The sequence below is a fragment of the Apteryx mantelli genome, chromosome 5 (genome assembly GCF_036417845.1).
Source record: "Apteryx mantelli isolate bAptMan1 chromosome 5, bAptMan1.hap1, whole genome shotgun sequence".
NCBI lineage: Eukaryota > Metazoa > Chordata > Aves > Apterygiformes > Apterygidae > Apteryx > Apteryx mantelli.
In genome coordinates, this window is record NC_089982.1 from 87,536,754 (window position 1) to 87,563,521 (window position 26,768).

At 46.4% G+C, this 26,768-nt stretch overlaps 1 protein-coding gene across 5 annotated transcripts in view; it reads right to left on the reverse strand.

Annotated features, from left to right (window-relative positions):
* The window catches only part of DCTN1 (dynactin subunit 1), a 94,038-nt gene that overhangs the window by 46,090 nt on the left and 21,180 nt on the right, over nucleotides 1–26,768 (reverse strand). For all 5 annotated transcript variants that reach the window (XM_067298435.1, XM_067298432.1, XM_067298430.1 and 2 more), the window contains exons 2-4: nucleotides 20,508–20,756; nucleotides 14,722–14,800; nucleotides 10,421–10,452 (exon numbers count right to left, since the gene is read on the reverse strand). In XM_067298435.1, the coding sequence (XP_067154536.1) occupies nucleotides 10,421–10,452; nucleotides 14,722–14,800; nucleotides 20,508–20,735 (339 nt within the window). In that variant the 5' untranslated portion in view covers nucleotides 20,736–20,756. The remainder of the gene's footprint in view (nucleotides 1–10,420; nucleotides 10,453–14,721; nucleotides 14,801–20,507; nucleotides 20,757–26,768) is intronic.

A 26,768-nucleotide genomic window follows, 5' to 3' on the forward strand; every position in this document is an offset into this window, starting at 1 on the left:
GAGGCACGTTTTATGAGATAATCGGATTACTCCTTCCTTTAAAGGATTAATAGGGCTTGGGTTGGCCCCTTTTCTTTAAAAAGAAACCATCTGGAATCGGATAGCCCCATGCCCTCATCAAGCTGAAAGAGGCCATCTGCTCCACAAATGGAGACACTGGTGCTGAACACACCACTCTAGAAAGAAGCTTAAGAACTGACACGGTGATAAGCAAGAGGACAAGAGAGGGACAAAACAAGATCAGCTGCACAACAGAGGGGGAGATGAAGAAGCCACATTTGTTACAGATCTGTTATACTTAGGCTCAAAACAAAACACTTAAAAATCAGCTCCAGCGCACTGAATGCCAGCTGGAATGATAAAAGGAATGGGAACGTTACCGAATTTGGGACAGAGCCAATCCGTTAGAAAAACCCAGGCATCAAACTGGCTTTAAGCTTATGCTGTTACAGGACAAGTGAACTGTGGTAAGAGACCCTTCATTCAGCATCCTTGAAAAAGGAAGTTATCATCATCTTCATACAGATCAGGCTTAAGGGGGACAGCATCAATGGATGTTCCCGCTCCGTAAGGGGGCTCGTTTCCATTCACGCTTGCAGCTTCCTGCAAACACCATCAACAAAGTGGCTATGGGACTAATCCAATCTACGATCCGTTGAGAAATAAGTCCCTATTTTAACTAATCTGGGTTTCTCCACATTCCGTGTATCAGCAGGGCCTCCAGAAAAACCACACCGTTCAGCTCGCCCAGCTGCATTTTAAAGGCTCTGCCCCACAAGAACTGCGGAGTACAACAGGGACCTCACGGATGAGCCCGCTTTACCTGTAAGCGGCTCCCTGTTCTAGCACAGAAACGTGCATGGCAGGTTTCAGTTCCAGCTGAAGTTTTCCAGGATCCCTGGAAGCAAGTGTGCAAACGGTGCCAGTCAGTACTGGACAGTAGAGGCCAAGCCATGCAGCTGGCACAGCTATGTAAGACAGAGACAAGGTAAGACCAGACCAGGTAAAGCAGATGGACAATTCCCAGGACTCAGGCAGCAAGACAAGGCAGAAGCATGTCCAGACACTGGTCTCCTACTCCCAATATCCTCACAAGTAAGGCAGAGCTCATGGTATAGGAAGCCGTGAAACAAGGCATTCCAGCAGGGTCTTCTGGGCAGAAGACACAGCTAGCTCTTGACCATATTCCCACCAAAACGACTGTGCTACAGCTGATCAGCTGAAACGCCTCCAGATTCCTGCCTCCAACCCCACCAAGCCACAGCTCCCGGGGTTTTGGGGCTGTGCTGCCAATCCCTGCGCAAACGAGCGGCCACCCCATCCTTCGCGGAGGGCCTGCGGCACCAGCCAGAGCCAACGGCACCGCTGCACCCGGGGCTGAAGCTGGAGGCTTTCACCAGGAACACAGTGGCCAGGCTATACTAAACCAAAGGCCAGAGCAAGACACCTAGGGAAGAAAAACACAAGTAATTTTTTACTCCAACTATTCTCCCAGGCTCCAAGCACTTGTAGTTCAAGGACTCCCTGGGTCAACTGTAATTTCTGTGCATTTCTGTGCATTTCATATTCCATCATGGGTTTCTCTTCAGAGAGTACATCCAGCCTTTCTTCGCATCCCTTAAAATACTTACCAACCCCAACATCCCATGGCAGGAGTTCCACAGCTTCATTACACATCGTATGACAAACTACTTCCTTCTGTCTGCTCTGAGCCCACCCAGGGAGCTCTTTTATTTAACAGCCTGGGGGAACAGATCAAGTGCCCCTGTTCCACTGAAAGGTGCCACTGCGGTGACAGAATATAATCCCAGGTATCTCAGCAAGACAGAAGACACATTGACTGCACAGTTGGTGAAACATGGAACCAGGTAGCACTGGGGAGATAAAGGAGCACAGAACTGTAATTTCACTCCAGATTTTAGGAGAGAAACTCTCCCTTACTGCTATTTTTCTTCATCCGGTGTAACAGCAGTTTCAGCACTGTGCTGCTATACTCGTCCGAGACAAACCAGAAATTCCCTCATTCTTCACTTGTGCCAGAGGAGCACAGCCTGGACCACCAGCATCCGACCTGCTGCTGGTACCCTTAGAGAGAAGCTGAGGAAGATGTGCAGGGTGGATGCACAGGGGAGAAGGAGGACATCCCCTGATACCATATACCCTTGTGCTACTGTGCAGCTTCGCAGATAATGATCAGAACCTCCCTGCTTCTTTCAACCCCAGAGGTGAAGCAACAGGGATCTGGCCAGCGGCAGCTGTACAAAACCACCCACGATGGTCAGGAGCCCCGACGAGCTGCCTACCAGGGGCGACAGCACAGCCCATGCCACCAACCAGCGAAGGCCACCGAGCAGCCGTGACCTCAAGGGCAAGGGGCCGCCTATTCCGCTGCTCTTGCTGAATGTCAGGGCCAGGGGGGCAGAAGAGACTCAAAGACAGTAGCCAAACCAAGGCAAAGAGCACAAACAGAGCGGGGCACAATAGCTCAGAGGACAAGGACCATCTGGCACAAAAAAGCAGCAAGAGGAAGCAGCTTTTAACCCGATTAAAGCCTATATTTAACTTGCAAAGAGCTACCTTAATCTCATGAATAAGGATTTACCTGCTAATAGTGTTAGTTATTTTGCGATCATACCAACTGGATCGCAATTTTCACACACTTGTACAAAGTCAAGAGTTGTAGAGAAGGAAGGTGGAGAGCTGGCAGGTTTATTAAAGGCTTCCACCTGAAAAATTAAATTCTGAGGTGACATCGGAAAATCCGTGGCACAAGACTGTCGTTCTGAGAAAAGCTATGACGTACCTGTCTGAGCTTCATCTCCACGCAACACCAGTCAGGAATATTCTTTTGTGATATAGGTCCTCTGGACAGCTATTACCATACGACCACTTCTTTTAAAAGCAATAGACAACTAAAGCTCTGAACAGATGGTAGCATATGTACCATGACCTGCAATCAACCTAACCCCCGGGAATCACAATGAATGGGAGACTGGAGAGTTAAAAAAAAAAAAAACCCACAACATTCAAAACCAGAAGTTCTTCCCGTCAACATAACAGAGCCATGAAAAAGATGGATATAAGTAAGAGTTGCATGCAAAACAGCAAGGGTAATAGCTAGCAGGAGTGAAAAAGCAGGGCAAAATGCATGCACACAAGTTAAGTATCAGACGCATGCAGAGACTTTAGTCTAGAGAGAGGTTGTAGAAGAGGTTAGAAGAGAAAAATAGTCCAGTAGTATTTGTTCCCGGCCATCCTTCTAGTGTCTCTGCAGATCAAGTTTTAAATGGAACATATAGCTTTTCCTTCTGCTTCTTCACTGCTCCTCATCTGTGGGCTTTCTGAGGAAGGACAAACGCTGTTCTTTGGATTATCTCTCCACCCAAAAATCGAAACAAAAGTGGCTGGAAATAAAAGATCCATCGCAGATACCACTAACTGGCATCTTGTATATAAAGGACTAAGCAGGTACTGTCTCACTTTTTTTTTAGTGCTTGTATTGTGCCTATTCCAAGCATTTGAGTGGCCATGTTTGCTTTTTTCTTGGCAGGATTTCCATGTCAAAATAATATTCCCCAAACAGTCTGTAAGAAACTATTATTCTTTGCCAAGACCTATGAGTTTTAGTTCATTTTGGTAATAGATCATACAATTTTTTTGCTTTGATACGTATTAATTATGAACAAGCTAGCTGTGGGGTGTTTTTACCTTTCTTTCTGATGTTATCTGGAGGAAACACAGGAAGCAGTATTCCAAGGAGAAGGCGACTATTACATACACGCAAAACAGTGACTTGTCTCCAAGACACAGAAGCACGTTTCTTAGCAGCACTGTACCTTTTTCCAAACCCTTGGGTTTTGTTCTTTTACTACAGCTGCTCCCTGTTTTACCACTGCTCAATGCTAAATTAAAACTGCTCATAAGAAAACTCATAATGTAACACTACCTTGTGTCTTTTAGAAAACTGCTATATATTGATCAAACAAGGGCTACACAGTGGCCCAGTAAGAGCATACCTGGTTACCAAGACAAATCTATACATTTCTAAATGTTGCCCGTTAAGACAGTAAGCGTGAAGGAACATAGCTCATATTTCCCACAGTGAGTAACTTACTTAGCATTTAGCTGGTACTTACACAACCCATATATAGGAGAATGCACACTGTATAAAAAGGTAGTTAAAGGAAAGAGAAGGCACAAGAACCTGAAAGCCGAGCTGAAGAGTCAGTCAAGCATTCGTGTGGATACCTGTGCAATACCTGTGTTGTCTCTTTGGTGCTCAGGATTTAAACTAAGTTGATGTAAAAACTTTCCATACACATGTCGAGAGAGACACTGGGCGCGTTCCACAAGTGGCACCAAATGCCGACATGAAAGCTCGACTGTGATTAACTGGAACAGCAGAAAACTCTCAGAATTGTGCCTAAAGCAAGAAAACCTTGGCTGCTGAACCTCTGCACCTCCCTGGAGCAGCGTCAGGGCAGAGACACAGTAATGTAAACCCTTTCCAAGTCTAGCTCAGAAGCAATCGTTTTTACTGCATTTACCTCGCATCCTTTGAGCGAGCCGGGTCAGGCTGGGGCTGGAGAGGGGAACACATGCAACGAGCAAACATGCAACCGTACTATGAGGGCACAGCAGCAATGAGTGACAATGAACTGGGATGCACTGGAAGGCATTTCATGCGGCCGGGAGACTCTGCAACATACAGATTAATTGCCAAAAAAATGCACCACCTTTTTAGGTTTCACTCCACGCTGCATGAGGAGGGAATAAAAGGTTAGAAAATTAGAGCTTGCATCATACGGACAATGATGATAAAATTGCTATCAGTTCAAACAACACTGAGAAATGTACTCTTTCATGAATAGCTCTAAAAATCGGTGAAGTCATTGGCCTGCAGTAAAATAAGTACAATCAGAGAGGAAAATACATCCAGGCAAATTTAAACAAGCGTAAAATGGCTTAACAGAGGAAAGCAGACAACAGAGCTTATTTTCAATCCTGTGATGTACTAGCTTTACTCCCAGCGGGGTTAATCCAGTGCTATTCTTCCAGCACCAAGATCTTTTGAGGTTCCAGGGCATTTTGGCAGGAGAATGATTTCACTTAACGGTTGTCATTAGCACTTGAAAAGAAGAGTTAACCAACCTACTTAGCTGACTGAAACCCGGAATCCCAGGGAACTAGCTCCATCCCAAATCAGCTTTCACAGATCCTGCTCCCCTCCCACACCGCCCCTGCCTTGGATAAGGCACTGCAAAGGGAAGAAGTCATTGCATCCATATATTTCTTTCCACCTTTTCTGTTAACGCATTTCCAGCTATTAAGAGCGAGTGAAACGAGCAGCCATGCCTCAGGTAGCAAAGGCTGCTTACAGCTGACAGTAAGACAATATTTCACTTTTAAAATGCAGCTCTTGACTACACAAAGGCAAAGCCCTGCCCGGGCTGCTCTCCCCATGGATGATTTTCCCTGGCTGCTGAACGTTTACATAATCATGTTGGGAAGAGATATATTTGATCTGAAGCGTGCAGGAAATCTGTTCCAATTTCTCTCCATTCTCACAAACCAGGGTCCCCTCCGCATAGAGGGGAGAAGGTCTTTTCTCTGTATCAGAACTCACAGTGCCACAATCATTCGATAAAGTGGATTTAACAGCTTCCCAGATAAAATCTGCAAATGCGGAGCATCATGCTTTTGACGGCAGCATCTCCCAGGCCATGAATGAAGAAAGGGGGAAGGGGGAACCGCAGGGACGAAAGGCCTCGAAGGGGCTGGGGACACATAACCGGGAGATGCCGCGATTCGGGGCCGGTCCCCAGCTCTCGGGAGCCGCACCGTGGTCCCTAGGAGGGGGACAGCAGCGCTGCCGCTCGCGGCGTTTCCCCGGCCTGCACTGACATCTACCGGCAAAGCCACCGCCAACCCGCGCCAACCCCGCGTGCCCAGCAGCACCCGGAGCGGCACCCAGCACCCCGCGGCCTCCCGCAGGGTCTCGGTCCCCTCTCGCGACCGAGCAGCACCGGCGCTGCTCGCGGCAAGCCCACCGCCGAGCGGAGCGGCTCCGGGCGCGAGACAACCGAGGCAGAGCTTCGCCTCTCCGCCCAGGGCCGTTGGCGAGCGCGGACAGACTTCGGCTTCCTCGCAGGAAGGACCGACTCCTCGCTCCGGTGCTTCGTGGGCCCGATTCCCCTCAACGTAGATGGGGCACGAAGCGATCCTCGAAGAGCGAGAGACTTGGGTTCGGATTTGGTGAATCTTCCTGCAAGTGTTTTATCATTTCCATGCTCCAGCACTAAGGGGACTCCCCCGCTGCCTCGCTGCTGAACACCCTCCGCAGCCAGCTCACACCCCGACAGAGCCAATTTCGACTTCCCTCGTTTTTTTCCAGACGCCGCCCCAAGACCCGCTTTAGATAACGTCGCAACCCAGGACACAAACATATTACTCAGAGCACCGTAAAGGTGATCTGACTAAACGCAGTGTGCTGCTGGGCTAACCACGGGTATAAATTATCAACAGCCTGTGGTTTTGCCCTCACTAGTCCCTTTCTTAAAGGGCTCGGAAGATGCCAACAGAGCTGGGAAGTCCTGGTGTCTCAGAGCTCCATAAAGGCCCCACCTGGACTCGATTCCCTACCCCAGGGCGCAGAGGTGGGAACGCCAATGAGCGATGCAAGAGCCAGCGGAGGCCAAGGGCTGTAGCTCCAGAGGGATGTCCCAGTTCCCTAGGGATTTACACCCAGAACACCAGCAGCCTGCCAGTGACCAGCAGCAGCTTGCGGAAGGCCGTACTCCCGCCCTGCAACGCAGCGGTGCCCGAAGCCGCGCACTGGACCCGCTCTAAACAGCGGGCCCTCAAGAACCTCTAGTGCGGAAGGAAATCAAGAGCTCTTGGTTAATTCTCTAGTTTCAGAGAATAGGATAAGGTACCACAGAAAACACACCCTTTGCTGCAGTGTTAAGTACGCAGTCAAGATAGAAAACACCCAAAATACTGCACGGCAAAGGTTTTGCTCTCAGAAAATATCAGTTCTCACAACCGTCACAATTTAGTCAAGCCCGCACGCGCAAGGATAGGCAAAAGAAGAATTGAGAGGACTGCAACCAGCCGCAGCGCTCTCAGGCACCAGGGTCTCCGGAGCTCTGCCGGTTTTAGAGGGGCAGCAGCCAGCCCTTCTTGGCAAGGGACAGGTTGCTGCCGCTCATTGCTGTGAAGTTCTCTACTCGTGACTGCTCAGCTTTAGCTAATGCCACAACTCGCTCCCTTCTTCCCCACCACTTCCCAGAGCAAAGCGTGCACAGGTAGCAAACAGAAGGGCTTGCCCACCACGAGACGGGACTCTTACTGGAGTCCTCACTCACACTAACCTCCCCTAACTCTCAATGCTCGGACTACAACAATTTCAGTATCGTTTTCAACAAACTGCAACACCATGCAAGAGTCAGGACAAGAAGTGGTGCTGGAGAATGCTTATCCTAAAGCTCAGGCTTTGCAGGGGGTGAAATTTTAATCTCAGGTATTTGTTTGCCTAGAATCACTGCAACATCTCTGGAAGGAGCATGCTCCCTTCCTCTTGGAGACGTGTGCAGTCTCTCAAGAACCAGCATCGCTTTTGTTCCTTTTGCCAGTGTGCTATTACGTTGGCGTGAAGCCAAACCGTTAAGCGTTTGATCAGACTTGCCACATACAGAAAGAGGGAAGATTTATGCTGTCAGCATATAACACAAAGGACTAACCTGAACCCATTCCGCGGATCTCAGATTTGACAGGCAACTAGCCTGTGAGCCAAACGTTCAATAGAGTAAAGATATCTATTTGTGTTAAAATCCTAGACTGTAGCTCAAAGCACTTCTCCAGCACCTAATTTCCATGTTTCTGTCTGGCAGCTGTAGCAGTTCCTGGGAAAAGCTGTGTAATCAATGCAGACAAACAGCAGAGCCCTAATTCTCTTTTTCAAAGCCGGTTTCTAACATGGAAGGCAAAAGACAAATCTGCGTGTATCCTGATCTCTCTCTGATGCATCGCTCAGAATACTGCTGGGAGTCTATCACACTAGCGATAGCATTTAAAATGTAGCAGAACGTAAACTTTGAACTCTAGCTTTTCAATCCAGAAAATGGTAGACAGAGTGCCCCCACAGCACAGCAGCACAGCACAGCAGCAGCATCTCCAGCCCAGAACGGGACACTGCTCCATCTACCAAAATAGTTTGCTTCCAACAACGGCCAGCACCAAATTCTTTGTAAAACAGCAGATGCAATCTCTTATGCAGAGAAAGTGTGTTGTGCTTATGACCAGAAGGTACCATTAGATATTTAATCTGGTGTTCCTTAATCCTTTTGGGTGCAACCCCTTTTGGTTCATCTGCCTTCCTACAACCTTCTTGGAATCTGAACAGCATAAAGCATTTAAAGAAAAAAATACTTCTTTTAGCATCCTGATTTCATGAATGCTAAGATTTTTTCCCCTTCACAAACATTGTATTTGTCTTTTATTACATATGTTTTGAAACAATTTTAAAAGTTTTCTTCTAACGCTTCATGGCTCCCTTTTGCACTGCACATTTTCAGAAATGGTAGTCTAGCGTGACTGCCTTTACAACACACACTGTTGAGTTTCACCTAGCAACTCATGTCTTAATTCCAGTGTATAATTAAACCAGGAGACTAAAATGTTATTCATTACAGGCAGAAAACACAAGGGGAAAAGATGCCACCAGTGCCGGAGGCGCTGCAATGGAGGAGACCAGTCAGGCAAGACAAGCCAGTAGGTAAGTCATGCCCATTCAGCAGAGAAATGCAACCCCTGCAAAGTCACTATAAATATTACGGGGTGCAGGAGCGGGGATTTCTTCCCCAACCTCTGCTCTGGCAGTCAGCTTGACTCAGAGCGCAGGCAAGGCGCACCCGCTGGGCATCCGGGAACGATGTGCCTCAGGACCAACTCAGAGCACTGGTCCATCGCCCCATTTCCAGCTGGGCCAAACTCTGATGCTGCACAGGCAGAGCAGGACTCAGAATAGAGCTGTGCATCACGGGGGAAAACCATCTTTCCTGCTCCTGGCAATTATCTGAAACCTCAAAGCATGAGATTCGACTCGGTAACTGTCCTAGTGCAGAACTGCAGGTGCTAAGTGCACAAGAGGGCAACATGGAGCCTCCTGTGCGTTTCAAGTCCATAAACAAAGAGAATAAATAGCAGTGCTCAGGTTCAGCAGTTTCAAGCCTAGAAAGTACCACTCAGAACCAAGCAGTCAGAGAGAGTCAAGCTTAAGCTACCTCGGACTGACCAGTCAATCAGTGCAAAGATATTAAACAAAGGCAAGTTTATCATCTTTCTTCAGAAAAAGGTTTCAAGATTAAATTGCTTTCACTGAAATAAAAAACAACTTCCACGCAAAGGTGAAATTATAAGTTGAGATTGCTGCACTGTCAACAAGAGTGAAAACACCCTTATCCATAGATAGGCCACAACTGCCTACCCAGAACAAGGACTAGTCCATCCCTGAGAAACATCCAGCTTCTGTCCTAAAGCGTGCACAAACCAGACTCACCGTATCATCCAGTATCACCACAGATGTTGACAGTATCCACATAGAAATTTGGCCATTTTTGTGTTTTTAATCTTAATTAGCTATTTAATTGAGCCTGTTTGGGGGTCAAAAGTACCTGAAAATACAGCTCCTCCTGCTATATACCTGTTCCAATGTTTTGTTACTCATGAAATACACATCGTATACTTGGATACAAACATGTACCCATTTATGTATCAAGAGTCATAGGGATTCCTAAATAATGATACTCAAAGAAGCACACACACAGTTTATCTGTAAGCCATACATATAAGCCAGAGAATGATTGTTTCAAATTTCCTGAAAAGTACACTCTTCCTGCGGGATGTAAAGGTCAGGATTTTTAAGGAACACCGCCAAGAAGCACGCAGGGCTCACACTTTGCAGTATCGACTGAACTTATGATAAAAATCTGTAATACAGCTACTGCATTGGGATTTGATTCCTTAACTGCAGAAAGGTAGGTGGCAGATCATATCTGTAACTTACTGGTTTCTGGTCATTAGCTGAAGAAGTTACTTTTTATGTGGCCTTGTTTCCCACGTGTTTCAGAAGAAATGTATTTTACCACTGGCTTTATTATTACAGAGTACAGAACTGAAAAAGCAAAATAAGAGACAGGCTGGCAAAACGCTGTCCTTTCTGCATGTTGTGTGTGTGTGTGTGTGTGTGTGTGTCCATGCAGTTTTTCTGTAGGGTTGAAAAATGAAGCTTTTAGAGAGGTGATAGAAGTTAATGAAGAAAAACCAATAGAATAGCGTGTGTGAGCCTGCCTCTTCCACTAATCATATGCAGCAAAGTAAATTTATTTCAACGGCCTGCAGTTACAGGCTCAGCACTCACCAGTTTGCTGGCTTTGGCAGCTTCCAGGGAATCTGCAAAGAAAAAGAGAAACAGAACCATAAGCCTTGGCCCAAAGGACCCCTCTGCCCTAACGTGCGTACCAAGAGCCTCTGCAACCCAGCAAGAGTTGAGGCATATTGAAAGGACCATTTACACATGTTCTTAAAGGAGTGGGAGTGAAGCAGAGATGATGGAGAACCGGATAAATCAGGAGATGGTGGCACAACAGGGTACAGATGAGGTAAGGTTTGTAGGAAGCAGCGCTCCCTTATTAGACCAGATGGCACAGCTGGAAAAAAACAGACAAACATTCAGACATATGCCCTTTAGAGGAAGGTCACGATACCTGTCTTGTCTTTAGTTAAATAGCTGCAAAACTTCAGAGCGCCTTGAGTCACCTTCAAAACATCCTCTTTATCAGAAATGCATGGCAATCTAGCTGCCCATATGACCACACCTAATCACCTGGATGCCAGGTGAGAATCAAATGTGATTGTGAATAGAAATATAGGTCCAGAGATCATTTACTTCACTCAGGAAACAAAAATACGTTTCCATCTGGGACTGTATGCAGCCAGGAATCTGAACACCCATAAGGAAAACGTACACACACAAGAGACCAACTCTCTGAGCAACCGAGACAGCTGCTCAGAAATACTTCCAAACTAACCAACGACAGTTCTGCTCTACCTCTACTAAATAGCTACCTCAGCTCAGCAAACTGCGCACGTGTCACTTGTTAAAAAGGGGCATCAGCAGTCCTAGAACCACAGTGCTGCCAGGTCTCAGCCTAAGAACATGGGTCCTTTCCATTTCTCAGAAAGATCTCCTGCGGTGTGCAAGGTCCCCGTCAGAAACATCCACCAACTCCTCAGCTGCTGGCCTTCCTCCAGGTCACTAAGCTCGCAGGGCTCCAGCTGCTGCGAGCTGCTCCCGTTTTGTCATCCTAACAGGGCACCCACAAAACAGAGGGGGAACTAAGCACGTTGCCACGGAATTCTGACCACGAGAGCAGGATGGCAAACATCAGCAGGGAGCTAAAATCCGCTTCTCGGGTAAACCCGCCTCCCTTGCACTCAGGATTCCTCCCTCGCTCTCTGGGTTGTTGGTGTGCAGTTAAACAGTGGAGCGAAGGGCATGGATGCGAGTGTGGAGGCACCATCAAATTGCACAGTCGTGGAACACATGCATCGAAGATGCAGGCAACCAAAGCAGGTTTTGCTAAATTACGTCCTTTGTTCCATTTCCGGATGTGTGATGGGTCCAAGAGAGCAGCTCACAGCCACAGCGGCCGTTTGCCCATCTCTTCTCACGGCTGGAATTCTGGAGTTCGGTACTTTGCACAGTGGCACCAGCTGCCCCAGCGAGACGCGCTGCAGAAGCGTCTCGTAAATGAGAGATCCGAGCTGCCTCCGCTGCGCATCTTGCACCTGCGCTAGTTTGGGAGGGAAGGTGCCGCGTTCCCGGGAGCCTCGGCGTCGCGCACTGCAGTCAGCCTGCAGCAGCCGGTGCTGCGGTTTCCATGGAAACCCCTGGCACGAAGCCCCGCTTCCCAGCGCCGGTACTTCATCACGCCAAGGAGCGCCGAAGCCAGCAGCGAACCTGCCTGCTCACCTTCCCCCGCGCCAGGCGGCACGGCGGCCCTTCCACCACGCGGCTCCCGACCTCGCCTGCGGAGCCCCCTTCCCTGGGAGCCGGTTCATGTCCCCCGCGTGCAGCTCCGGCGCTGCCCCTCGCTCCCGCAGCGTTCGCTCCCTGGCCAAAGCCCCAGGCCGGCCATCAGCCGTCACTCTAGACCAGGTGCGTGTCTTGCCTCTCCACGCAACGCCCCTACCCCACGGCACGGGCGCCACGTCACGGTGCTCAAGGCCAGCTATACTGCTACCTGCACGTAGCGGAAACGACCGGCTACACCCCTCTTGCAACCTCCAAACTTCCACCTGAGCTAAAAAGACCGGTTTCTCCTCCTCTATGGAATTTGTGGGCTCCTTCCCGGAAATAAGCACAGAGCAGCAAGGGGCAGATGAAGCAATGCTGACACTTACTACGCACTGGGAGGGAAAACTCGAACTGCTTGTGTTTTATTCTTTTCTGTATTTGAGTGCAAGAACTCAGGAGCTGGGGAAAAAGGCCAGCACATCACCATGGGAAGTTCAGCGAACACTGCTGGGCAGCAACAATAAACCTCAGAGCGGGTCAAAAAGGGAGAGACCGTGCTGAAAATATCACGGTGGCATGATTCGAGTAAGCAGGCCATGCACTTCTGGATGCCACCGTCACTTCTGGTGATCCCAAGACAAAGAGGTTTTAGAAGAAACGAGACAACTCTGCAGAAGACAGTGGTGATTACAGCCTTGGAAAGTCTTTCACATAATGAGGGGGGAGACATAGCATGCGATGTAAAGCATCATCATACTGACACACACAGATCTAGTGAAATTAAAAAGCAGCAACATTTGCTAGAGAGACATGATAAACCTGGAGGCTTGATTCGTTCCTTTTTCCAAGGCTACCGTATCTCCATGTAGCTACATTTCTTGCCTCTATTTATGCATCTGTCAGCCTGCTTAAGAAAGCATAAGCCTACTGCTGAATTCTCAGGACTTTATGTGATGGTCTAAAGAGCATTTGTCTTCTCTTTCTGCTTAGCTCCTAGTAACTGAGTGATAAGAAAAGCGACAGCAGATTCCCAGCTCTAGAAGGCTTGTAGCTTTTGCCTACATCAGCACTCAAATGGCTCATGTCCATTAACATACATTCAGAAAGCCAGAAGCAGTGAAAAAATGCTTGCATGCTTCCGTGCAAGCTCCTTCTCCTAAACGAGTACAGAAATGTAACACGAAAAACTGAAGCTTCTGTTGGAAAGTCTGAACTTCAAGAGCTACAAGAAAGAATGAAAGAAGTCATAACAACACTAAAGAATATTTTCATTTACTATTAATATCAAGCACATAAAAAAGAGCAGATTGAAGTTGCACGTGAAAAGCTGGGCTTTTTAGCACTCTGAGGTAAAAAAAAACCCTCTAAGTTCTTCAGTTAAGAAAACCCTTAAGTTTCTACCTCTTTTAATAAAAAAAAAAAAAAGAGAGAGAGAGAAAGAAAGAGAGAGAGAGAGAGAAAACAAATCAGCTAAACTCAAACTGGCTTGCTTTAAGTGTTTTTCTGTTCAATTGCACATGCTAATTGGGCAATTCAAACCAAAGATGAATTAAAGCGGTTGGGATTATACCAAACCCAAGTCTCTGCAGTGACAGCGAGCTGCTAAGAGTTCAGAATCCTCTTAAGGACAAGGTGAAGGCAGAACGCCAAGAGACACGAATGCCAATTCAAATTTCCCTTCCACTCATAGGATGGACAAAATGAATGCCTCATGGGAACATCCCACTTCTGAGCCTAACCATCACCCCATTCCGGTGCCTCCGGGCATGCTTTATGCAGTCAAAGGGGAGGTTGCACTTTGCCAGGTAAAGGGGAATTTTAGCTTCTACTGGCCAGAAATAACAAGTATTATTCTGAAATGTCAAGCGTGCATTCAACAAACAGTTCATAAACAAGAATTCCTCAGTTTGGCACATATTGTCTGCAAACGGTCCAGGACAGGAAACTATCAGCATTTTTTCCTAAAGCTCCTATCATCCCTAGATTACCACAAAATAATTCCTTAACAAAAACAAACCCCAGTGGGAGGCAAGCATGTCAAATGAAAGAAAAGCACAACCCAAGAGGTAGCGAAACACAGAAAGCTATTACAAATTGGCCTGACAAAGGAAAAAAATGCAAAGAACACTCGCACTACTGAACAGGAAGCATTCTCTACCAAAGAGGTGAGAATCACACGCAGCATCTAGCAGCTACTGACCTATAAGCTGTAATTTCACAACTTCAGAGCAGTTCAAGTCTTTCTTCCACATGCCCCACACTTTGAAGAAGGATTTCTCACTTTGTTTTTAGCTTAACTCTGCTTCCTGCTAGGCAGATTTCGTGGTAAAGACAGAACTGCCTGGAGCAACTTTTGTTCGAGGTGCTTCCTTCTGCGATTCACGGTGACCACAACCCACCGAACGATGACCACGACCTACCGACCTACCGTGCAGAGAGGACGACAGGAAACGCGGGATCAGCCCGGGGGAGACTAAGGTGTACCTGAACCAGAGACGCAGCGTTAGGAGCTCCCGGGCAGCAGGAGCCTGCTTCCCCAGGGCCGGGACTCCCCGCAGCGCTGGATGTTTGGCCGTGAAATCCTTGTCTGGTCTAGACCGAGGGAGAGACGAGGGTTCACAGCCCAAACGCACCAGACATACCTCTTTTCGGGACTTTCAAGGCAGAAGACTCCGGTGTTTCTGGGGATGTTGTATCAGCTCCATCTTCAAAAACCTGGATCTGAAAAAAGTTTAACAACTCTTATTACAAGAAAGGAAGAGAGTGATTATGTAGCAGGTCCATTTCTGCAGCAGATTTAAACAGAGTAGACTACATTTTTTGATGTAGATTTTTAATTCACTTATTCAAGCTCAAATATCTGACCATCCTCCTTTCCCAGGCTTCCTGAAAAGAGCCACATATTCAAGTAGGGAATAAGGAAAGCAAAAACTCAGGATTCAACAGCCCAGAAAATCTTTAACAGATTTACAATCACTCTACACAGCAATCAGTTTATGAACTTTGGTCTGTCAATTAATTTAAGTTACTGACACTTGAAGGAAAGCTAGAATTTTTAAAAATGTTTTTATCTTAGAAAAAGTGAATTAAAAAATTTATTCCCCCTTTTAAGGAAAATTGCTTTTCTCTGGAATACAGTAACTATAGCAATTCAGAATGCCAACACAGTCAGGTAGTTTCCTTGTCCCCCGTCCCCCCCCTTTTCTTAACTGAATGCTGCCAAGCTCTCTGGGGAATCCCAGTAGGCATAAACAGAAACACTTTCAGGTTCGAGCTAAGTTATTTAAGGGCTGGGGGGTTAGGTTTTGTTTCTGTCCACTATTTTTGGACATACTTTTGCTTGATAATGTAGAAAACAGGATTGAAAAGGATGAGATCACTTCTTGAAAACCATCCCTTCACCCCAGAAAGTCAGCACTACCTGAATTGCTCCTGACAGGTACTTGCCCTATTCATTGTCTAAAAACCTTGAGTATGGGAGTTCAGTTAAAAAATAAATAAATAAAATCTGTACACCTGTCAGTCACGGATTCTATTCCGCAAAGATGCCCAAGTACCAGGAACAAATTCTTAAATGAAAAGGAACAAGGAGACGGAATGAAATTATGCCACAGAAATCACGACAACTGCACCAGTGTGACAGCATTCCGACCACAGTTTAAAAAAGGAGGAAAAGGAAAGTGTCCCTTAGATCATGCCGAAAGTGCATCTCCAACGGAGCCAAGTACACCTGACCTTTTAGGTGACTTCAGCAACGCAGAGATTTTCATAGCAATTCACTGAGTCAGGACAACAGCATGCAAAAATATTGACAAAAACACATCTGAGGACTAAAGAAACGCGATGCTGGGGGAATTGCTACACCACGCCACACAGAGGAGTTCATCCAAACCGAGCATAAGATTTTGAGCGATCTTGTGGTTCTCTGCCAGGTACAACTCGGGGCAATATCAGATTTACTGGGAGATGGAATCACAAGCACCAACATCAAGATTACAGGGTTTATTTTATCCTGAAATGTCTCTCCAAAGAGACAAAACAGGCGACAAGTATTTCATTATCCCACGGCACTTCCCACTGCAGTCCCAGATCCAACACATCAGCTTTCCTTCCTAAATTCCCTCTTCGACCTCAATTAAATGCAACGATCTTCACTCCTCCTTCAACACCGCCACTGTATAATGATGCCGTAACAGAAGGATTGCTATGTTCCAGTCCCAGGGAGGTGCATTGGCTGTTAAACGCCATATGTAGCCTATAGCACATTTTGGGGTCTATCAATAGTCCAAGACTAATGACACAGAGAAGAAAAGCAGGAATTAGAATAGGGCTTGCTTTTGGTTTAGCTTGGAGAAATGCAACAACATACAAGTCATGCTGCAGAGGCAGAATTAACCTGATGAGCTCTTCCGCCAAGCAAGAGCAGGAAAGCAGCCCCACTTGACGTCGAAATGAATGCTAAGGTTTCCACGTGGCATATGGGAATACTCCTATTCAAAACTAGCGGCCCAAATGGAAGCCCTAGGCAGGCAAAATTTTAAAGTTGCCAAAAGATGATGAGTAAACACTTGGTTGGAAATGCCTGTCCATATTGACACAGCTGCATGAAGCAATATTCCCGTCCTCTGCTAACTGGAGAAGAAATAGGGAAGGAATGGTCAAACAGAGAGAGCTATAACAGCTTCTCCCCATCCTGTTTCCATGTTTGGCTTGGTATCTGCAGTCCTCAAGGCAAACGGAAACACTCAAGGCTCGTTTGTACAACCTAAGGCAGTTTCCATCACTGCTGCATCGAACTCCAAACTCCCTGCAGTCTCCTTCTCTTCATGCCGGCTGGGAGGCATGAGGACGCTGCTCCCACGGGGAGAAAGCGACGCAGCTCATTTGGGACAACAGCCCCGCCAAGAAACGTTAAAAATGGATATACACTCCTCAGAGCTATTGCACTTCGAGTCTGCCTGCTCCACTGCGTCCACAAATGCTTTATCAACCCTCACCTAGAGATACCTATCCACGGGAAGCTGTTATAGGCTGCTTTAAGTATGGGCATAACAACGGGAAACGATTTGGCAATTATCTTAATTCTTTTGGATTTCTGCTTCCCTTTGAACAAGGCCAGGAACTGGTAGGACGCACGCTTCAGCAGACAGCACACGAGGTCCGTTCCTTCCTTAAGGGATTAGAACTTTCTTATAGACATAAGCATGGCATCACACCCTGCCTGGGATCCAGTTTCCTGAATGATTGTATGAAACAGGAAAAAAAAAAAAAAAACCTCTAAAATCTTTAAAGTTTCCCTGCCAGTATATTTTTAAGGCTAAAATTCCACAATAAATTAAAGAGCCCTAGAATTCTGCTAAGTTTTATTGATGCTGCTATTACTGGTGCTCATTTTTGGAGATATATCTTTGGGTGGAGGGGAGAATAGAAAGTTACTTGATCCTATGGAAATTCCTACATAGATTTAATGAGATGTGCTTGTAGGGATGCAGTCAATCTGCTTCAAAAGCAATGCGTGCCATAAATTGTTTTCAGGACAAATGATTTATTATTCAGTTCATATTCAGTGGTCTAACACCACGTGTAACCACAGGAAAGCCACCCACCATGTTACAGAGACCCAGAAATGAAATATGGGAGGAAGCTGCAGACAGATTTACAGCCGAGAGCACAAGCAGAACATTAACTCTGCTAAAAGGGAATCTTGCCATTTCCCATTTATTTCTTAGAACCAGATCTTGAAAAATTAATCCCCAGACGCTAATGGTCACTTTGGTTTAAGCCAAAGGCCGGCATTTCAGTTTACTGCGAAGAGCCTTGGCAACTCCGTCCGACCGGGCGGCAGAACAACCAGCCCGAAGCAGCGCGCGGGGCAGAGCGGCAGCGCCAGCGCGCCGCGTCTCGCCTCTTCCCGGCGAGCGGACACCTAAGCCGCAGCAAACCGCCGCTCGCCGACAACAGCATTGCTATAGCAACGGTGCTCCGCTCCCTAGCAGCCTCGGAAAAACGTCCCTATTGAAAACCGGGAACAGGAAGTTCAGCCACCCGGACTCCGGCAGCCCCCTTTGTGCCAGATCCCCCCCCAAGACGGGGGCACGCGCACGACCAGCGCTCTTAACCAGCTCGCTGCCGGACGGGCCAGGCCGATGCCACGGCCAGCTTTCGCCTCCACCACCGCCGCCGCTCCTTAGCCTCTGCCGCAGGCTGATTCACCGGCCTTCGGAGCCCTCACGCTGGAATCCTTCTGGGAAGCCGCGCTCCACAAATCAGAGCTTTATGAAAAAGGCAGAGCAGAGCAGAATTACAGTCCTGCACCTTTTCTTACAGCAGCGAGCTGCCGCTGCACGAGGCAGACACTAAAAACTGCTGATTTGCAACTCCAACTTCCATTTTAGTCAGGCTCCTCAAACACCTCCTTTTTTTTTTTCCCTGCTGAGAAACTCTGCAGTGCTGTTTTCATAAGCAATTATGCTCCCTTCTGCTTGTCAAATTCACTTTCCCATATAAATCAAAGATTCAGATCTAGAGGGACAGTCAGCACCGCTAGTGCTAGTTCATCTCCGCACACGTATCCAAGGGATTTGCTCTTTCACAGGTGAGAGCAGGCAGAGACAAACTACTTGTACTGCGGAGAAGCACCTCATTTTTAAGAATGCGTTGTGTACCTCGGCTGAGGGTAAGGCGAGACAAAGACCTAAAACATTCCAGAGGAGAAGGAAGAAAGGTGGGAGAGCAGTGACAGATGGCCGTGACTCCTGGAGCGAGGCTCAGCCATACCTGCGCAGAGCTCCTGAACGGACCGTTTCCTGGAACGGAGCAGAACGTTAAAGTCCCAGGGGAAGACACTGTTAGTGGATCCCTCATTTGAGCCACAAACATCCCAATGCAAAGCTGTATATAGGATAGGAACCTCTTCATCACCACTCGTGCTACCATCGGTAGGTGACACGGAAGCTCCTCTGCAAACCTCAGGGTAGATGCAGCAACGCTAATTGGTTCACGCCAGCGCCGCCAGTCCGACCGCACGCCACGTTTCCACCACTGCATTCACCAGCAGGCACAGTGCAGTCCTCTGCGCTCGCTCTGACCGCAGCGCAGTAACGGCCCTTGTCCTCCCTCCCAGGCTGACGGCACTGGTATCGCACGCCTGCTCGAGGAGCGGAGACCTACCAACAGACTGCTTTGTGTGCCAAACTTGTTTCCATCCCCCTGGTCTAGGGGCCACTCTTCCTGGACCCGTAGACTAAAATTTTTAATTGTAAACTGCTGTATTTTCTTTTCCAGCTGGTAGGCTAGGCTGAGACACAGACCTGGTAAGTCAGCTCTGTAAGTGCCAGTAAAACAGCCACAAGAGAATATTCAACTGATTGTCAAGGAAATATACTCTCGTATTCACTGATCGTACGTGGATTGACGCCCTTCTCGTCACTGGGACAGAGGAGGCTGGAATCCACCTCACAACTCCTGCTCCCAAAAACATTTATTCGGTGTTCGGCTTCTCTGTACTTCCTCAGTCACACACTGTCAACATCCTGGACGCGAGTCACCATGTCTAGGGCAGCAGGGTTTGTGGAAACGGAAACAAGCTTCTGCTTCTCAGATCCTACAAGGTCAAATTTAAAAAAAAAATCATTTGCTATTAAGGGAAGGAGGAAAGGAGCCAAACATCTCTCACTGTGCCATCACACTTGGAGCATACCTACCTGCGGGACTAAAGAACACTGTGTCTTTGCTGTGCTTGTACCTTTTGAAGGTTACACAGAAGAAATTAAAATTGAACAGACTTGTTTATGCATAAGCGAGATCCTTGCTCCTGCCTATGGTACATGAATAACAAAAGCTCAATAACTAAACCCAAGTCAAAATTATATACACTTTTAAGGTAAACGTTATCTAATTAAAATTCTCTGACTTTACTTCCAGACTTCAGTCCCAAACTTTATTTGCTGCAGATAATGTAGTTAATAATTCCCTGAGGCAGCATATAAAAGCCAGACTTGTACAATTCATTTTGGAGGCAAAATAAAACCATTTCATGCTCTCTGCAATGCATTTTATTGCACCCAATTCATCTGAAAATATTTCATGACAACCCCATAAACTGGGCTAATCGAGACACTTGATGAAGCACGCAAAGACGACAAGACTGTCAGATTAAAATTAACTAAGCTTCTGACATGGGCACTGCCTTCTGCAGAGGCTTCTGTGTTTGGAGCTGTTCTGTTTCCTTGTGCAATGGAAGATGAAGAAACACCATTGTCTCTGGGAGCGAAGGAAATGCATTTTCTCTCTCCCCCATCGGTAGGTACCGAGAGTCATTTTCCTGTATTTAACTACGCACCTTTCGCAGTCCATGAGCTACACACACCCAGGACAAGCCTGGCAAGCAGAGGCCACCCCAGAGCACATTCATACGGGGGAAGCGTACCTGCGACTGCCGCACAAAGATGCCGTGGTTCTCTTCGCAGGTGAAGTATTTTCTGCCCTGCACAGTCCCGTCGTTCTTGCCCTTTGCTTCATCCAAGATGACACCAACCCACTTTCCGGTGGCAAACAGGGTGGCACCAACATAAGCCACCGTTCCACGGTGCCCTTTCCCGATGACTTCTACTCTGGAGCCCACCTTCAGGGGCTTGCCACTCGCTTCCACACTCATCCTGGTTCCGGTGCTGGATGCCTGAAGACAGAGAGGAAAAGAAAGGCAAGTTAAAGTTGGTGCAAACAGATGGAAAAACGGTTTAGAAGTCTGACGTCTTATTCCCTGCAGAGCTGGCAAGAGCAGCACACGGTGTGACTTCCAGTGCCCTTCATCTCCGGATCCCGCGCTGGGCCACGTGAAGTCCGAAGGGGTCAGTCCCAATGCAACTCTACCATTCTTTCAAGAGCTAACAAAATATAACTCCTTCCATTGCAGCTGTCAAACAGTAATCACAGACAATAGCAAAACACCATTAACTACTGTTCTTCAGCTTGACAGACACACTGGACTCACAAACCCAACTTATATATTTTTAGAAGATTATGGAGCAGCTTTGGAAAAGATTAACTGTTAAGAGGCAGATGTTAGGGAAATTCATATTTGTCTTAAATATATTTGCTCTGTTCTTTTTCCATTATATCAGAAACTGCCTACAGCTTTCTAGTCTCTTGCATTACATGCTCAGGGACAGAAAGACCTTTTCCACTAGAGTTTGCTTTCCTGTTCCTTTTTATTGCCATATTTTAGGAGGAATTGGTGGAGGAATTAGACGGCCCACCTCCATCAACCTCTCCTTGCATTTATGAGACCACCTCTGAGCCAGGAACTCCTAGGTACAAATTTTAATAGAGCTTCCTATCAGGATGTTGATGAGCAGAAAATATTGATGGTAAATTTATTAGGCTTTCAAGGCATTAACATCCTAAATATTTATCCAAAATTAAAGTTCAGTGTGCATCATTAGATCTCAAGCATGCCATCCTAAATAAGTACCTCTCTGTTTAGGTAAAACTAACAACATTGATGAGGTGACGGGTGTAAGGAACTCTATTAAAGCATTTCAGATGCCCAGTTTTACTTAAATTGCATAATCTTAGTGCAGTTTTGTGGCACATTTCTCCCTTTTATAAGGGGGCAGGCAAGTCAGTGGTTGGTTCCTCTCTGCCCCAGCACCAATGCCTCCTCTTTTAAAATAAATTCAAGAAAAACAGATGAAATTTATACTAAATTGCCATAGATCTAAATTAACCATATATTTTAATTGTTTCAAAAAGTAATGCTATACTAATATTCCCTCCTCAAATTTTAATGCCTTTAAAATATTTATATTTAAACATATATTTAAATATAAATAAGATGGGAAAGGGATATATGACTCTTGGTCAATTTAAGTTTCATAATTCAGCATAATACTGTGGTGTTGTCCTCATGCCAGTCTTTAAAATGAAGCAAATCTTGGCATTTACATCATCCCATTTGTCAGTAGGCTCTGTTTATTGTGTAGAAAATATTTTGTTTTGATTACTGCTGGGTTTGGCTTAAGTGAAAGAATATACTCTTTATTCAGACAAGTACACTGAGAGATGCAAGCTGGGGGATGAAAGGATACAAGGCTTCTTTCACTCTTGCAAGCTATGAAATAGAAAATAGACGAGAAAGGGCGATCGAAATCTGACGGATGTGAGGACAAATTTCAGAAGCACCCAGACACCAAGCAAGAGCTTCAGTGGCAAGGAGGCTTCAGCCCACACAGGGAACCAAGGGTATTTTGAAAGCTTCCAGTTGCCACGTGCAGAAATCCCTATCACCACTGCCAGCAGACAAGCTAACCAATCATCACCCTTTTTTGAGTACTAAATGTATTGTTCTTAAATGAAGAATGCATCCATCATGTTTATGTTTTGCTACATAAAATTGTGACACTGCTTCTCTAGACTTAACTGAATTCCACTTTTCATCCAAATACAATTGGCAGAAATCAAAAGCACAAAAAAAATCTTTTTATCAAAACCAAATCAATCCCCATTTTCTAGCAAATAATCAAAAAAAAAGATCCCAAATCAAAACTCTTAAGCTGTGTATTCAAACAGAAGTCCACCAAAATACTGGATCACTGCAGTTGTCAGAAGGACTACTCTCCAGAATCCTTGCAATTGTAAAATCGATGCATCCCACTGGTTATAAAAAATGAGAGCAAAACTTCAAGAAAATAACAAGTCTAAAAGAAAATCAGGATTCAGCATTTAAACAGAAAGCTTCCTGCTCAGTGATTTTAAATCACTTTCCCTTATATGCATCCTGTTTTATATTTGCCAGTTTACTCTTCCAGCGGCCGTGGGCCAGCTTCAATCTAGGTGAGATCTATCGTTCTGCGAAACGTCACTTGCTGCAAACCGAACTCCACCTCCGTCCGAACCGCCTGCCCGCATTAAAATACAGCTGTACTATTTACCGGCCCCTTTAGGCACACGTGCTGCGTTCGGGATAAGGAGTCTTACACTTTTAATAGCAGTTAAATGATCATGGAAAACACGTAATATGAGTCTTCACATGCTACTTCTGCATATGTTGCCTAAGAAAATTTCTAAACCACAGCATACATTTACAGAGAAAATACAAAAGCGAGATTGTAAAACGGAGATGTTAGACTTGAACACCACAGCGTTATCTCCAGCCAATTTGATAAATGATGCAACTATTTAACAAGAATCTTGTAAGTTTACTTCCAAGGCAAAAAAGTCATGCTTTCATCATTATACTGCAGATAAACCGAGACTGCAGATCCTTTTTCATATCCCAACATTTAGATTTTTGTTATTCTAATTACGCCACATCCTAGTTTAGGCTCCGCTTGCAATAGTGAATTGTCCAAACTGCAAGACTATCGCCCTTCTCACATAACTGCTGCAGATACCCACAGGCTCCAAACGTTTTGCATCGTACTGTGGCCCTGATACTTACTGCCTCAAATCCCTGCATGCAAGCCCCCAGCATTTTACCAGTGATCGAAGCGACCAGAGCCCTGGATGCTCTCACTAGCTTTTCACTTTCTCAGCTGAATAAATTTGGTTAAATGGAACTGCAGAACTGAAATATTCTGCTGTTCCATTTCCCCCACCCCTAACTGCCTCTCATGGAAGAAGAGCCCGTGTAATTTCCAGGTCTGAACGAGAAGCCTTCAGTGGCCTCCGGGGGACTCCTCCGCACGTGAAGGTCTGCGAGGAAGAGGCGCCCGGCCCTCGGTGGCACCGCGGTCCCGCGCCGCGGAGCTGCCCGGCACGCACCTCTCGCGGCTACGCTGCTAGGACAAGACGCAAGCACCGAGCACGCAGCAAAACGAACCCAAAGCATGTCCTCCAGAAAGGACACGCAGGCAAGACACCGAGACAAAGCAGACAGTCGGGGGCCGGAACCAGCAAACAAAAGTCCAAGGAGATGTTCCAGGAGGAACAGAAAAAGAAAAATAAAACAAAAAAAACAAAAAAACACACAGTAAGAGCAAGACAACTTACAGGAACCGAGTTGCCAGCCGAATTGAGCGGGTCACGACAAGAGCCACGGAGCCCAGAGAAAGAAACTCGCCAAGCTTTTACCTAACAATCCTACGAACTCTTTAATTTTGATTCTTCTACAGCATCAGTCTGCACAGAGATAGCCAAATAAACTGGCCTCAAAAAATCAAATATTTTAGTGCTTCTGCTGCAGCAGCATCACATTTGGTTTTGTGGGCTGAACGTGGGTGTCTGGGGAATGTTTTCTGCAGAGCACTCGCATGAGAACTAAGGGAGAACTCTGTCGCTTCCTTTCCAAAGTGCAATCGGAGTAAAAGCAGGTATCGACAGTAACCAGAAAACCTAGATTTTTAAGCAGTCTGATGTGGCATGGTTCCACATTTCAGATTTTCTGACAACAGAGTCAGCAGAGGGGGAGGGAAGGAATCTCGTAAGTCAGATTTGCCAATTTGGAGACACTGGTGGAGCCACACCAGTCAAGCAGGGGCTGCGTTTTACTCCTCGTCAGCCACCATATAAATCCTCCAGGGAAGAAAAATTGGGACTTCATATGGAAAAAGAATTTTCCTGATGTTTTTTTAAATCGCGAAAGCTCTTCAGGGCCTGTTTTACAAATCATGAAGCAGAGATGCACACCAAAAGAGCAGCATATCTTTGCTCTTTGCAAAACCATCTCTAGAGACCAGCCCTTGAGAATTAGCAGCACAGTCAAATGAGTGAATCGCCTTATCAGTCTGTTTGGAAATTCCCTCACATTCACGTGGAAGATGCTTCAGTGCTGCCTTTTCTGCCACAGCGACTCCTTTCCGTGACTACAGAAGAGCGGCAGTCACCTAAGAGAAAGAAAACGACCTTTTCCCAAATTCAAACCATCTTGAAACTGCAGCTAACCACTGAATTAGTGCAACAGAAATGAACTAATGCCAGGCTTCACCGGGAAGGAACACAGAAGATTTCATGCAGACCGGTGCCTGGCAAGCTCTTCACGCCATACTCATTCTGGCATGGAAAGCCTGCTTTGCAGTGATGCAACCGGAAAAAATCGAAACGCAGGTAAAAGCCTCCAAGATGTGCGATTTTCCTGACTATACGAATAGATATTCGACACAAGATTCTCTTCTGTTGCAGGATAAAACAGTAGACCAAAATAATTTACATTACCATAGCAAAACACAAAAATATGTAAATCTATTGTTAGTCTGTTGACTAGTTTAAAAAACATTGCCAAGTCAGGTAGCATTCTTTACCCTTTTAAAGATTTGTTTCATGCAAGTTCTAGTATTTTCATTAGTAAGGAGATAGAGAGCTTTATATCTCTTCTCTATGAACCTAATCACACAGGTAAAGCATCTGAAGGTTATTTTTTAAAAGGTAAAATATAGCTGAAAATCTCCTAGGAACCATAAAAAAAAATTCTCTCTGGAGGTTCCCAAGGATAGGTGGGAGAATAGGACTGTGGATATTTTCTTGCCCCTAATTTTTGGAAGCCATTCCCTCCCATAGGATTTAACCTCTTCCTGACACCAGAGGCTGTACCACTATACACGGATAAGTACGGCCATAATACATCAGAAGATGAGCTCAGCCTTCCAAACCATCTCAACTGACAGACACGCGAACGGGATAAATGAATAGCTTTCTAAAATCCCTGGCAGGTAATTTATTGCTGCAGCATTAGGTTCAGATTAAGCATCCAAGTCCATAAACATAAAAAGGCTTTAAATTACTAGCGGTGTTGGCCTAAAAAATACATATATACGTATATAGATGTCTAGCTCAGCTGCTGTGTTCCAATAAATCTCAGCAAGTACTTCATCCCAATAAGCGCAATGCTTCAGACCTCACATGAAGGACACTTTCTTCCAGCCTGTTACTTATCCCTGCAGTCTGACTGCTGACTTTCAGAGCGGCCTCCAGCACATCACCGTATTTCAACAACACAACTTTAAGCCCAAAGATCAGTAAAATCAAGGAAAGAATTTAGCCTTTGGCATCAGTTCCCATCTCCAACATCTGCATATTTCAAAGGAGAGAATTAAAATCTGCAAAGCAGCATTACACTGCTAAAATAAATAAATAAATAACAGATTCTAGGGCTGTAGTACTGAGTCAGTAAAAAAGAAACAAAAAAAAAGAAACCCCAGCCAAACAAACTTGCATTAGCCCTTTTGTAGCTCCTTTCCTCTCACTACCTAAGTCTCTCCCAGCAAAGCCCTGCCCAAAAGAGCAGCATCTCTCCCTGCACATTCTCCCCATATCGCGGTCGATGGGATCGGAGCACATGTGCGGCAGCGCCAGCTCGCATCCATCCAAGCGGGGCGGGCAGGGAAAACGGCACGGGAAGGATCCGAGCCAAGGCTGGGTAAGCCCGGCCGGGAGCACGGCTGCTCGGCAGCCCGCGCTCGACGCCCGGCTGCTAACGGCGCCCGGGCGAGCAGCGGAGGCAGGGCAGGGCGGCGCGGCGGTCGCAGCGGAGCCGCACGCTCTCCCGATCCGAGCGCGGAGCAAGGGCCGCTTGTACTGCGCCATCAGCTGCAGAGCCCAGAGGGGAGGCCTCGAGGAGGCTCGCTGCAGAAATTAAGCTGACGGTTCCCCGGATATTTCTGTATTTTATACAATTCGCAAGGATAACACCTGCAATCCAAAAACCCATTTACGCTCCAGATACCAGATGTAACAAACACTTCATTTAAGAGAC